General features: G+C 38.1%; 2 protein-coding genes across 2 annotated transcripts in view; both read left to right on the forward strand.

Annotated features, from left to right (window-relative positions):
- Positions 1–5,493, forward strand: part of LOC143736461 (Fc receptor-like protein 5) — a 44,294-nt gene extending 38,801 nt beyond the window's left edge. Inside the window, exons 3-6 of the mRNA XM_077227157.1 lie at positions 4,094–4,372; positions 4,471–4,755; positions 4,831–5,109; positions 5,198–5,493. Coding sequence (XP_077083272.1) covers positions 4,094–4,372; positions 4,471–4,755; positions 4,831–5,109; positions 5,198–5,478 — 1,124 coding nt within the window. The 3' untranslated portion in view covers positions 5,479–5,493. The remainder of the gene's footprint in view (positions 1–4,093; positions 4,373–4,470; positions 4,756–4,830; positions 5,110–5,197) is intronic.
- LOC143736438 (basement membrane-specific heparan sulfate proteoglycan core protein-like) overlaps positions 1–8,374 on the forward strand; it is a 386,240-nt gene extending 377,866 nt beyond the window's left edge. The window contains exons 21-27 of the mRNA XM_077227135.1: positions 7,024–7,134; positions 7,325–7,405; positions 7,506–7,556; positions 7,663–7,713; positions 7,822–7,896; positions 7,980–8,057; positions 8,313–8,374. Of these exons, the coding sequence (XP_077083250.1) occupies positions 7,024–7,134; positions 7,325–7,405; positions 7,506–7,556; positions 7,663–7,713; positions 7,822–7,896; positions 7,980–8,057; positions 8,313–8,374 (509 nt within the window). The remainder of the gene's footprint in view (positions 1–7,023; positions 7,135–7,324; positions 7,406–7,505; positions 7,557–7,662; positions 7,714–7,821; positions 7,897–7,979; positions 8,058–8,312) is intronic.
- Positions 8,375–14,012: the final 5,638 nt, after the last annotated feature.

Here is a 14,012-nt window from a genome sequence, read left to right on the forward strand (position 1 = left end):
TTTTCCTACTCACGTGATCCCCCTTTTCACTATCCGTAAATTATCCTTGGCTATAAGTTTTCTTTCTTTTCCGATTTACTATTTTCCACCATTCATTCCCTCCAACACTCCCGATACACGATTCATCCTCCATTTCCGGATCGCTACCAGAGTTACCGTCATTTCCCAATAAGGGCTGGCTGCACATAGACATCATATAGGTAGACGCCCTATCGACCGCTACTGCCTATTGGCACGGACGAGAATTGGAGCCGCCATCTTAAACCGGTCATCCGCTCCGCTCAGTGTAATCTGAATGGTGAAGGTGAAATGAGCTGTCAGCGCATTAAATTAATCATATCTCACTGAATACTGAACTGATTTTCCCTCGTTTTTTTTTTTGCTGCAAAGGTCATTCATGTAGCTATGATACAGGACACATGGTTCGGCATATTTTAATATCCATAGTAGGCTTAACAGTAATATAATATTCTGATATAAGATATAAAGTGACCAGACACATTATGTGTGATGAAGGATATAATGTATTTTATAAATCACACACTATAAATATAATAAAGAAGCAGAAACAGATAGTTGCAGTAAAGTAAGATATTTTAATAAGTTGAAGAAAGAAACAATTTATGATTTGTGACACGCACATACACACGAACAGACACACATTAAGCCTATACCTTTTTTATTGTATGTGGATGTGGGAGGGGAAATGTCGAGACTAAAGCCCTATTCGGATTAACTTTACAAGGGTAGATGGAGTAAGTTAATAGTGTAATTTTACCACAGGACTTCTGTAATATCAATAGCCAAATTAAATTTCCACAATTTAAGTTTTAATTGTTTTTATGTAAAAAAAAACAACAAAAAAAACCAACAAATAATCTTTAATTTTTACAACACAATAACTGCAAGGGACCATACTGTAAAAAAAAAATACAAATATGAAAAAAATAATTATTTAGAATTTTGTATTTAAAGCAAAATAATGTGCAAATCAACCACAGTAAAATAATGAAGAATAATTTCCAGTTAATTGAATTGTTTCAAAATATATATATGTATATATTGACAACACACTTGAATTACAAAAAAGTGACCAAAATTGTTACATCAAAGACAACACTGCGCGCACACACACTTCACTGTTCAAGACCTCCATCATCCAAAAAGCAATCCCAGCTAGCCAGGGTTATCACCTGAGGAGTAAAACCCCAAAAGCACTCCCCGTTGTCCATTTCCCTGGTAGCCAGCCCCACAGTCTTTGTAAAGCTGGCTGCATTGTAGGCGGCTGCATATAGAGATGGTGTACGGCTTTCTGTACATTTGACGGTGTCTCTCTGAAAGTCTTTTCCAATTCACTACACCTGTTCAATTTCAAAACACAATAAAAGTCACAATTCAGACAATAAATGAACAAATCTTTAACTGCCAAAAGTTTCATGTTAGGGAAATGGAAGAGGGTGAAACCGTTTTAACTGAAAATGCATAACGTTAAATTCTCTTCACATTTACACTTCTCAATACAACCAAACAATCCCCACTAAACAGAATTAACTCTCTGATGGTCTTCAAAAAAAAATCACACTCGTGGTCTTCGGGGTCTATTGGACCCCAGACAACAACATTTAATTTTGTAACCGAACAATATTTTTTTTTTTAACAAATATAATTTTACTCGGTTCATTAATGTTTTTACTCAACATTTGTGCAGTTTTTGTAGAATTTATGATTTTTCAAAAATTTCTATAAATAAATAAATATTTAATTAAATAGGATTTTTACAAAAAAACAGCATTTTATGTTAAATAAACTTTATAAAAGACCCAGATTTCTAACTTTCATTCCTGGGGATACCATGGATAATTTTACAAGGTTTAATGTAAGATTTTTGCCCATTTTTTGGAAAATACAGATTAAAATTTGTAATAAATCACTTTAACCACTAGATGGCTATAGAGCTCCATTATATGCTATTTGCTATTTGAATTACTGAAAGATATAGTTTCTAAAGTTGGATTCAGTTGGATTCATATCTAAATTTTATAAAATCACAATTATAACAAAAATAAAATAATTTTTGTCAAAATTTTGCATTTTTTGTACTGAAAAAACACAGCACACACAAAAACAACCACAACAGTGAAGTGCCAAACCTGCAGACAGGGTTGGAGCAAACACAGGGTGTGTGTGTGTACATTTTATTTTTATTTTTATGTGTACAGTGTCACCAATTTATTTTTGAGGTGGTTCTTCATTTTGTATGATTTTATTTGACAAATTATAAGACTTTCCTTACAAATGTATTTCTGTGTGTGTGTGTTTGTGTGTCTGTGTGTGTGTGTGTGTGTGTGTGTGTGTGTGTGTGTGTGTGTGTGTGTGTGCGCGCGCACATTTTCAATTCGTCTAAGTGTTACCAATTTATTTTTCTGGTGGTTCTGCATTTTAGATTATTTTATTTTACAAATGATAAGAGAACAGTTTTTATAGTCTGTATGTATTCCTGTATAAATGTATTCCTCTTTATGTGTGTGTTTGTGTGTGTGTGTGCGCCTGTGGTGAGCATGATAATTTTGGATTGTGGATGTTTTTTGCATTGTTGGAAGTGTGCCACTTTATTTCTGTCATTTCTGTCTATGTGTTCTACGTTGTTTCTGATTTTGATGATGTTATTTTGTCTATTTTGATTGCGGGGTCCAATAGACCCCGAAGACCACGAGTGTGACTATTTTTGTCACGCCAACATAAAAACAGATACCATAAAAAAAAAAATTTTTGTTGTAGATCTAGAAAGTGTTGAGAGCCGTAGAAGGTTTCAAACCATTTGGACAAAGAGAACATTTTTTTATTTTGAGCAAAAGTCATTTGGGGTCCAATAGACCCGGAAGACCATCATAGTTAAACAATAAATACAAACATACCTGCCACACACCAACACTAAAATATTATCTATATGTGGTCTCGGGCCATTAAATAATGCTCAAAATGGAGATTTGCGTTTGTGCATCTCTTAACTAAAAAAATGTCAAACATTTAAATTAGCAAGCAACCAATATAATACTAACATCTGCACACTCTACAAACATTATATTAAAAAAAAAAAAACATTAGAATTAATACCTGAATAGAAGGGGAGAAAATCGCTGATGTTTCCCCACAGCGAAGTATGGAATGTAAAAACCCCGCGAATTTACTCCGCCCCGCCCCCACGAAGTGGAGGTGACGTATTTCCTGTTTGAGAGTGGAGCTGCAATCGCCCAGTCTGCAGCCAGACCCTTCTCTCATTTCCTGCCATCAGTGCTCCAGTCACAGTCCAGTGTTGCCAAACCGCCGACGCCACCAGCTCTGTCCTTCTTCTACTACCTGTATTTAAACTCAGCATAAAGGAACAATAGTGTCCTCTAATGGTGGGTAGTAGAACAACACCATCAGGGACATTTAACTGTTACACTAGTTCTTACTGTTCAGAGACAAACACTGTTTATAGAAACACAACCTTCAAACTCTCCAATATTTATTGACAGTTGCCAGACATCTCTGATCACTAATGTTATGAAAAATGTAAAAAACGAATTATACAGAATGATTCACAGAGACTCGCCCCTGCTAAACAATACGGCTGTCGCTGTCAAAACTGCACTTTATACGTGACCAGAAAAATACATTAAAGCTTATAAAAGTTCAGACTGTCCAGTTATTTCACAGCAGACAGAAGAAATCACTCATCAAACACAAAGGAACAGGTTTACTAGTCATTACCTTTACTAATAAAGTGAGTTTATACAGAATATACAAGATTTTAAACACTTTTAAATAATGATGTAAATATTGTATAATCCACATTTGTGTGATATATTTGAATGCAAAAGAACATACATGTAGACTCTATATGAATATCAACATTTTATTTAGCTTTTTACTAATAATTATAAACATTGTTGATGTAGTTCATATTCAGATCTATAATGCTAATCTAAAATCCATATTTCAGCTCTTATTCTCTTCTGTATGAACTGTTGCAGACAAATACTGAATGATTTGTGTAACACATGTGAACTCTGACTCTGGAGGATCTGAATCTGTTGTTGTTCTCCTGCAGATCTAAAGCCGAAGCCTGAACTCACATCAGATCCTGCAGGAGCGGCACTGACTGGAAACACAGTGACTTTGACCTGTCGCATGGATCTGTCCACTGGATACTGGGACTTTTACTGGTACAAACACACACTGAACCCTGAGACAGAGAAGAAGAAAACACACTCCTACAGCCTGAAGATTGATTCAGTGTCTGATGGAGGGCAGTACTGGTGTAGAGCTGGAAGAGGGAAACCAGTCTATTACACACAATACAGTGATGCACTGTGGGTAAATGTTACAGGTGAGAGAGACTGTAGTGTGTGATGCAACAAATACAGATCAGAGACAATATCTACACAACTTCTGAAACTATAAATGCAATAATCTGTGTTTGTACAGAGAGTCCTAAAGCTGTGGTGACGGTACGACCTGATGAACGAGTGTTTAGAGGAGAAACAGTCACTCTCAGATGTGATATAAAGTGGGGAGGAGACACTGAGTTGACTGAGTACAGATGGGAAATAGAGGGAACCAACCAATATAAAAACACTGTCAGCCGAACCTCAACACAAGAGTTGATCATCAGCAGTGTTGATCTCTTTCACAGCGGTAAATACACCTGTACAGGACAGATACACACTCAAAGCTCTCAGCGCAGTGATGCTGTTACACTGACTGTATCAGGTGAGTTTGTGTTTGTTGTGATCAGCTTCTCCATCAGTTTCTCTGCGGCTCTGTAACTCATGATGTTTTGTTCAGCTGAAGCGCAGGCATCAGTGCGAGTGTCTCCACAGCCGTGGCTGACTGAAGGAGAATCAGTGACTCTGATCTGTGAGGTTTCAGGCTCCTCTACAGGCTGGACGTTCAGCTGGTTCAGAGATCATGATCATCTGTCAGACAGCAGCAGAGGAGCTGGAGGATCTTACACTCTCAGTCCTGCTGCTCTACAGCACACAGGAGTTTATACGTGCAGAGCCGAGAGAGGACGACCAGCCTATTACACACACAACAGCAGCTCACACACACTGTGGATCACTGGTGAGGGTTTATGCTTGTGCTCATCCGGATCTGTGTTTCACTGCAGTCTCTGTGCTGTCAGTTCTGATTGAGATTTTCCTCTTTTCAGGTGTTTCTGCTTCAGTGTCTCTGGTCATCAATCCCAGCAGAAGTCAACACTTCTCCTCTGACTCTCTCTCTCTGAGCTGTGAGGATCAGAGTAACTCTGCTGGATGGACAGTGAGAAGATACACAGACAAAGACACACAAACTTGTGCAAAACAAACAGGATCTCGATGTGTAATGGACTCTCTCAGCACATCTGACACTGGAGTGTACTGGTGTGAGTCTGAATCTGGAGAGAAACATCGTCCTCGAAACATCACTGTACATGGTGAGTCCGGTTTATAATCATGACATCTACTAGTCTAATGTTATAATCTAAATTCTAATTACAGTCTAGAGAAATTTTTTCACTAATGGTTCCATTAATTCTGTACAGCTGATGACAGACTGACTTCTGTTCAATTATTTGAATGAGTTTTTCCTTAAGTATCTATACGTGAGTCCGCATGCACATTCAATCTTAATATAGCATGTACTAATGTTAAACAAACTTGTCTTGCTGTCCTCAAAGGAGGCTCGAGCGAAACCCTCTATGCCAGTTCTGCACAGAGGAAGATTAAGAGAAATAGGGGAGGAGGAGGGATGCCGTAAGAACTATCGCTGCTTATATACTCTCATAATGATGATTGACGGGACTGAATGTTTAGGCTCCTCCATTTTGTTACTTAATTTATTATGATGTTACATGAACATGCCCTTAAATGCCACATAAAAACAAAGCAAAATGTGACTGATCACTTTTCACGTTCATCAGAGAGTTTCTTACCATATAAATTGGCAGATTAAGCCGCAAAAAGGACCTGTTTTTATTCCAGTGGTTAAAAATCTGATACACAACCAACAAACTCTCATGCAAATTTGTAACTATTTTACATTTTGGCACATTGGTGAATAATGTGTATGAATTTGTACAATCTCATTAGTATAATCTTTTTGTGCACCACTGATGGTTGGGTTTAAAGGTGGACCTTGATGCTTATTAGCGGCATCCAATAGACACATAGAGGCTATAGAGGAATAATCCTGTGCGACTCGTTCGCAGTCGCTCGTCATTTCCATCAAAAAGACTGATGAACTTAGCTTGCTTTTGATTTGATTATGATAAGCTATATAAAGCTTGATACGACATTCAAACTGATGCAGTACGGTCAACAGAAAGTTTGCTCCCGCTACTCGCCTCTTCCATCCCTCTCCAACCATAGGAAATAATAAAGACAGCAGAAGTGATCAGCTGTGCCCATGTGACAGTGAATAACCAATAAAAATAAATAATTAATGCTTCTACAATGCTTACTTTTTTTACTCCAAACAAAACAATCGTCTACTCATAAAATAGTTGTTTTTTCTCATGAGATCGGGTTAGACTACACGACACCAGCATAAAAAAGCTTGAGAGGTATAAAGTACAATTCATAATATCAGTATTTTTCTTATGATCTGTTTGCTGTATTCTTCCTATTTACAGTTATAAACGCACGTTTCTTGTGTTTGTAGACGGTGAGGTGATTCTGGAGAGTTCTGTTGATCCTGTGATTGAGGGAGAGACTCTGACTCTACACTGTTTACATCGATCAAACTCCTCGATCCTCAGCGCTGATTTCTATAAAGACGGATCACTGATCCAGAATCAGACGACAGGAGAGATGAGCATCACTACTGTCTCAAAGTCACATGAGGGTTTCTACTCCTGTAAAACAGAGAGAGGACAGTCTCTCCACAGCTGGATCTCTGTCAGAGGTCTCTGAATAATCTGTGATGATATTATTGTAATATTATCATACAGTATCACGTCACTCACGGACAGATCTGTGTGTTTGTCATGTTCTTCAGTCTCAACAGCTTCACCTTCTCATCTGGCCGTTGGTGTGTCTGTAGGATTGAGTGTTTGCTTGTTGTTCTTCATCTCACTGGTTCTGCTGTGGAGACACAAACACAAGAAAGGTGTGGAGCAGTTCATCACAGGTTATGAATTATTAAACCACATGAACAGCAACAAATGGAAGATACAGTTTCTGAAGCCTAGACAGTCACTGCATGTTTATTAATAAAATGAGCATTTAATGTATTTAATCAGAAAATATGTGATTGACAACTCTTACAGTCACCATAATGATCTTTGTCTCTATTATAGATCAGCACAGGAACAATCAACAGACATCAGTCCCAAATCCTTCTGGAGAATCTCTAGCGTTAAACTCTCCTCTGCAGTCTGGTCAGACGCAATAACATGATTTACGTTTATTTATTAATGGTTTTCCCCCCTTTTTAGACTGACATGCTTTTAAACTTTTTCCTTGTTTGCTGTCCAGCAGATTCTGATCACATTTATAATGATGTGACTCCAGTGAATAGTGGAAATAAAGGTTGAGTCTTCAAAATTATTAGAAAAAATCTAGACATGCATCATAATAAAAAAATAAAAAATCATTAAATCCGTGATTGACTTATTCCTCGTTGTGTTTTTTTCAGACGTCACATATTCAGAGGTCACTGTTAAGAAAAAAAAATCCGCGGATAAAGGTTAAAAACCCTCTTCAATAGAGTAATTTACCTATAATATTTATGCAATTTTAGTTAATAAAATGAAAATATAAATTTCTTATTAATTGACTAATTATATTTTTCCAGACAATACCATGGAAAAGTCAAATAATGTGATGTACTCAGAAATCGGGACAAAAGTTAAGAAATGCAGGAGCAAAGGTGAGATCCTGTTTGTCCTGAAGTACAATATTATTTGTCCAGCATATTCTGAATAATCTGATTTATTTTCTGTTCTATATTAGATATTAATACTGCAGGACCCAGTGATTTGACTTACGCACAGATCAATATACAGGACAAAAAGAAAAGCAAGAGCAAAGGTAAACGCTCAACAAACTGTATCTAAACACAAATGTCTGAATGAATCATCACATTTAACTAGATATAATATATAATGCTTCTATATTCAGAAAAGAGAACCGTTACAATCATTACCTGAACTGATAAAGTCCCCTTCATTTTGGAAATGTAACAACAGTCACAACAATCATATACAATATTTCAACTGAACTATTAAGCATCAACAGATCAGAATGATTCATAAAGTCACATCTTATAACGTGTGTGTTCTTCAGGTGCTGATGCTGGAGTCGGTGATGCGACTTTTTTTAAGGAAGAAAGGTCACAAAAACAATAAAACACGCAAGATATTTTGTCACAAGGATTTTACAGTAACTGACAAGAAGTTCACATTTTGCATTTTCATGTAGATTATAAATCTGTTTTTACTGATTCAGTTCAGTTATTTGTGAGGATCGGGGTTCATTATGATCTTAAAGTTATAGTTCACCCAAAAATGAAAATTCTGTCAGTATTTACTCTCCCTCATGTTGTTCCAACCCCGTAAGACCTTCGTTCATCTTCGGAACATGAATTAAGATATTTTTGATGAAATCTGAGAGCTGGATCACTCCTCCATAGGCTTCAAAAGGATTGAAACTTGCCGGCCTCGAAAAGTTATTAAAGACATCGTTAAAACAGTCCAAGTGACTACAGTGGCTCAATCTTAAGTTTATCAAGCGACGAGAATACTTTTTGTGCACAAAAACAAAGAAAAATAACGACTTTATTTCAACTATTCATTTCCTTCTCTATTGGCGCTTTTCCACTGCATGGTACGGTACGGCTCGCTTTAAATGGTACCACCTCTGTTGAGGTTCCAAGCGTACCGTACCGATACTAAAATGTGACGTGGAAGCACTGTAGATCACTGATTGGTCAGACAGACAGAATCATCACTACCAGCGTCACTGTATTTGCGAGACATCAAACCCGCTAGATTTAAATAGCCAGTAACAGCCTCCAATGTTTTAAAACTACTTGCTTTACTTGCTTGAAGAAAAAAAAAACTTCCAAAAAAGAAATGGCTGAATCGCGGTCAGTGGACGAGAAGCGCAGACGTTCCTCTTGTTAGTTGCCGAGGAGCGGATAAACTATAACGATCAGTCATAATCCCACCCACTTTGAAGCGGTACTAACTGCAGTGGAAAAGCAACCGAGCTAAAGCGAACCGAGCCATGCCGCGCCGAGCCGAGTCGTACCACGCAGTGGAAAAGCAAAGCGAGCCAAACCGTGCCGCGCCGAGCCGAACCGTACTGAGCCGTACCATCCAGTGGAAAAGCGCCATATGGGCCTCTAGTCAGTTAAACTAGTGTAATGGCGTAGAGCTACGTCACACGTAGGCTCACTATTGGCTGACGCTGGTCATGTGTGTGATGCGTGTGACGTACAACAACAGAAGCTTACGCTATTACACTAGTGAACTCACTCGAGGCCCAAAGAGAAGGAAATGAATAGTTCTTAATGAATAAGTCGTTATTTTTGTTTTTTTTGCGCTCAAAAGGTATTCTCGTCGCTTGATAAACTTAAGATTGAGCCACTGTAGTCACTTGGACTATTTTAACGATGTCTGTAATAACTTTTCGGGGCCTGCAATGTAAAGTATGTAGGAGTGATCCAGCTCTCAGATTTCATCAAAAATAGCTTAATTCGTGTTCTGAAGATGAACGAAGGTCTTACGGGGTTGGAACAACATGAGGGAGAGTAAATACTGACAGAATTTTCATTTTTGGGTGAACTATTCCTTTAAAACTATAAATCATCAACAGCATCTACTGGCTACCAGTACATTCTAGGATACATTATAAGATTCTGGTATATGTCTTTAAAGCACTTAATGGAATGGCGCCAGAATATTTAGCTACGTTTATTAAGCCCTACAATGCGGGTGAAAGATTAAGATCAGCAAACAAGTTTATGTTAACTGTTTCCCGTGTACGTCACAAAACGAAAGATCGAGCTTTCTCTGTCGCGGGTCCTAGACTGTGGAATAATTTACCATTGGATGTTAGATCCTCCATAAATCTAAATGTTTTTAAGGACCGCTTAAAATTGTATCTGTATTCTTTGGCTTTTTAGTACATTAGTACATGGATGTTTTTTGTGTTTTCTTTTTTGTCTACATGTCTGCTGGTTTCTTTTTATTGCAATATACAGCACTTTGGAACTATAGTGGTAGTCTGTTATGTGCTATATAAATAAATAAACGAACCAACGAGCATGAGCTCAAATCAGAAGTTTTTAGTGTCCCCAGATAACAGGGAACGTTCTTATAACTTTAGCTATTGTTCTGCCAAGGTTCTCTCAAGTTATGAACAAACGTTCGGCCAGTAACGTTGATAGAATGTTTGTTAAACGTTATCTTGTCTTTTAATAATATTTTAAAAAGATTAGCACAAACTTGTTATTATGCATTGTTTGTAGAAGGTTTTTTTAATTTTGGTAGAAAATGTGTGTAGGGCAACATTCTTGAAACATCCTTTAAACATGAGAATCAAAACTGACTTCAGATGAATAAGGTTGTGTTGCTGTTTCAAAAGAACATCCTTATAACGTGGGAAAGTTTTGTAGCCTGTCCTATAGTTATTGTTCCTAACTTTTCTCCTTAATTTATTAAGGATCACTTACTTTCTGGCTTAAAAATGTCTTACGGTTGTATGTTACTCAGTAAAATCCCCTGTTTTTATTGAACATCTCTCAGTGAGCATTAGTGACGACAGCTGATGTTAAAGGTGCGGTAAGCCGTTTTTGATATTTGAAATCAACTCAAACAAACACACTCCTTCTTCATTGCTCCGCCTCCAAACACTCACACTCCAATCCTAACAGCCCTGCTGGGGTTTTATATATATTCTTTATATAAAAAAAAAAAAATGCGCTGCTTACGCTTTGCCAAACCGTGCGTAACAACCCTGCTCCGAGTCGGTCTCGAACCCCGTTCCCCTTCAAGCAAGGCGAGTGCACAATCAATGACGGTATACACGGCATTCACGAGCAGTCGTCAGAGTCACTCCGTTACACACGCAACACAAGAGTAGATGTCTGTTTATCATAGCAGAAGCGCAACCAAATAATGCTTCACGAAAAATAAAGCGAATCAAACCAGGGCCGGATTCAGCCAGCCCCACTAGGGGGTGCAGGTAGAATATCAGGGGGGGCAAGTCATTTAACGGAACATTTAAATTTGATAAATATAGTGATTTGATTTATATTGTGATATATATCGATATGGCCAGAAATGAAAAAATATATTGTGAAATGAAAAAATCCTATATCGCCCAGCTCTAATCTATCAGCTCAAAGCTATCAGCTATCAGCATTTTATTTGTCTTATAGGTTTTATGTTGGATGCCCTTCCTGACACTACCCTCTGCATTTACCCGGGCTTGGGACCGGCACAAATAGGACACTGGCTTGTGCCCTGTTGAGGCTGCATTTATCTTTTTTTTTTAAATCTTTTTTTTATTGTTATCTGTCTGTCTGTCTTGTCTGTCCTTTCGTTTTTTATTTCAATCTTTTTTTTTTTTCTTCATTTCTTTAGCTCTGTACACCGCATGGCTTATATCAGTCATTATAGCATCAGTCGTCTGCTTTTCTGTGCAAAAGTCCTAACTAAAGCGTCCATATCTAGACCTGTTGTTATGGCCTTCTCGTGAGCCAGAATAACTAAATTTATTTTTCTCTCATGTAGCATAGTGCGGCGGAAGGGGGTAAGAACACGAGACCATGTGGAGAAAGAGCTCTCGCATGATGCAGATGATATTCCAATCACAAGTGAGGTCACATACATGCGATGGAGCTGAGGAAAGGCATTCTTATACCCGTGTAGATATGTGCAAATGGTGGAGAGGTCTATATACTCTACGTTCTCATCATCATTAGTCTTTTTGACATAATTGACATAAAACATAATTTTTGCAACAAGAACCTCATTGGAAAGTTTGTCACTGTCACAGTGTGTCTGCGTGCTCCGCTCTGCAGTGACTGACTGAGACGTGAAGCTCAGCAGGTTCACCACAAGCCGGAGAAGCGGCCACGCCCTCCCTATGCATCTACCAATCAGTAGCTACTTTGAATGAGGGATAGAGAGCAGAGAGCGCTCACTCTGACCATTTTTCTTGAAATCTTTTTTAAATTTGGGATCTTTGCATGCCATCACGTTTGGGGGGGCAGTCACGGCATTTGGGGGGGCATTGCCCCTCCTTGACCATGCCTATATCCGGCCCCCAGTGTTACTCACGTGTGGAGCGAATCAAAGCAACGTGTGTGTATGTGATCATAACCCTTAATTTTCCAGTGGTATTCTTTTGAGCTTTTCTCTTTTGTATTGTGTCTCATCTCTATTTCCAACACAATCTCATGAAAGTTCATATCTAGACCACGAATGTTATTTCTCGTGCCATTTATAGGCCAAAAATTGGTTTTTGTGTGCATATGCTACGCACTGAACACCCCTTGGGTAGGATTAGGGGTGGGGAGTGCGTGTGTATTACACGCCATAAAGTGTGTATCATATGCACGTGAAAACTGCGTATCATATGCATGCAAAAACTATTTTTGGCGTATAAATGGCACGAGAAATAAAATTCGTTGTATAGATACGCACTTTCATGAGATCAGGCTGCTATTTCTGCAGTCTTTTTTCAAATCTCCCTCTTGATCGTTCTCTCTCCTCCACATCCAGCCTGATCTCATTGTTAATACATAGATATTAATATTTTCAAAGACACAAAACCTACTTTTTTGTACATTTGGAATGATGATGGTGACATTATCGTGAAGTGGCCGAATTTACTGATTAGAATTGTTTTTTTGTTGTTGTTATTAATTAGTTCAAATATTGTGTGTGTCGCATCACCCTCTTGGTAGTTTTTACCGTGACCACGTTACTCTATTTTGGTCACGAGTCACTTCCTCTATTTACTCCTGTAAACGGTCTACGTTTATAGATCCAGGAGTATGGCTTATAATATTCTCTTTTTTGATTATATTATCTCAGGGTCTGCTCTGATATACTGTACCCCTAGACCTACAGTTCAGACCTGTGTAGTGTGTGTTAGTTCAGTTCACCACAGCTGTGTGTTCACCCTCGGAGAACAGAAATGCTCATACACACCGGCACAAACTGCTGAGACTGGTGACAACCTTATCGGGATATCGCTATACAAATCTATCTTTTTCAGACAGTCATCTCATGATCCCCCAAAAGGATTCTTACTCTATAGAAATGAACAGACTGGGACAACACAATCAGTTTGAGGACAGTCCTCATTCTCATTTTATTATTTCTTGCAGAGGCAAAAGCCAAATACACCACTCTTATGCTCACGCTCCATGCCAGATACACAATTATATTTTAAAGCTTACTCTGTCTTTGTTCAGTATATGTTTTCTTCTCTGAGAATGTCAGGTTTCTTATCTTGATCTTCTGGTGTTGTGGTTTTGCAGCTGCATTCTCTCTCTCTCTCTCTCTCTCTCTCTCTCTCTCTCTCTCTCTCTCTCTCTCTCTCTCTCTCTCTCTCTCTCTCTCTCTCTCTCTCTCTGTCTCTCTGTCTCTCTCTCACTGTATCACACATGTTTTTTATTTTTAAAATGTAAATGAAAAGAAGCAGGGTTGTTTTATGTTTCATTTTGTTTTGAATATAAAAGCAATGAAGATAATCAATGTACACGTAGCGTGAACCACATTTGTGTGGCTATTAATGTTTACGATTTTTTTTTTCAAATGAAAACAAAAAGAGGCAGAGTGATGTTTTATAACATTTTGTTTTATTGTTGCCTAAAATATAGGTTACATACTGAGATAACCGGAGTAGCCGGGGCGAGCCGAGCTACGTTATCAAGTACACGCCGTTTCATTTGCAGATTTACCAGACTTTCATCCTCCCGTCTTTGGGAGTTTGTTCTTCTGAGTTGAACTTGGCGAGTCTGAACTT

The sequence above is a fragment of the Siphateles boraxobius genome, unplaced genomic scaffold (assembly GCF_051911475.1).
Source record: "Siphateles boraxobius isolate OS27281-9 unplaced genomic scaffold, OSU_SipBor_1 130, whole genome shotgun sequence".
Lineage (NCBI taxonomy): Eukaryota > Metazoa > Chordata > Actinopteri > Cypriniformes > Leuciscidae > Siphateles > Siphateles boraxobius.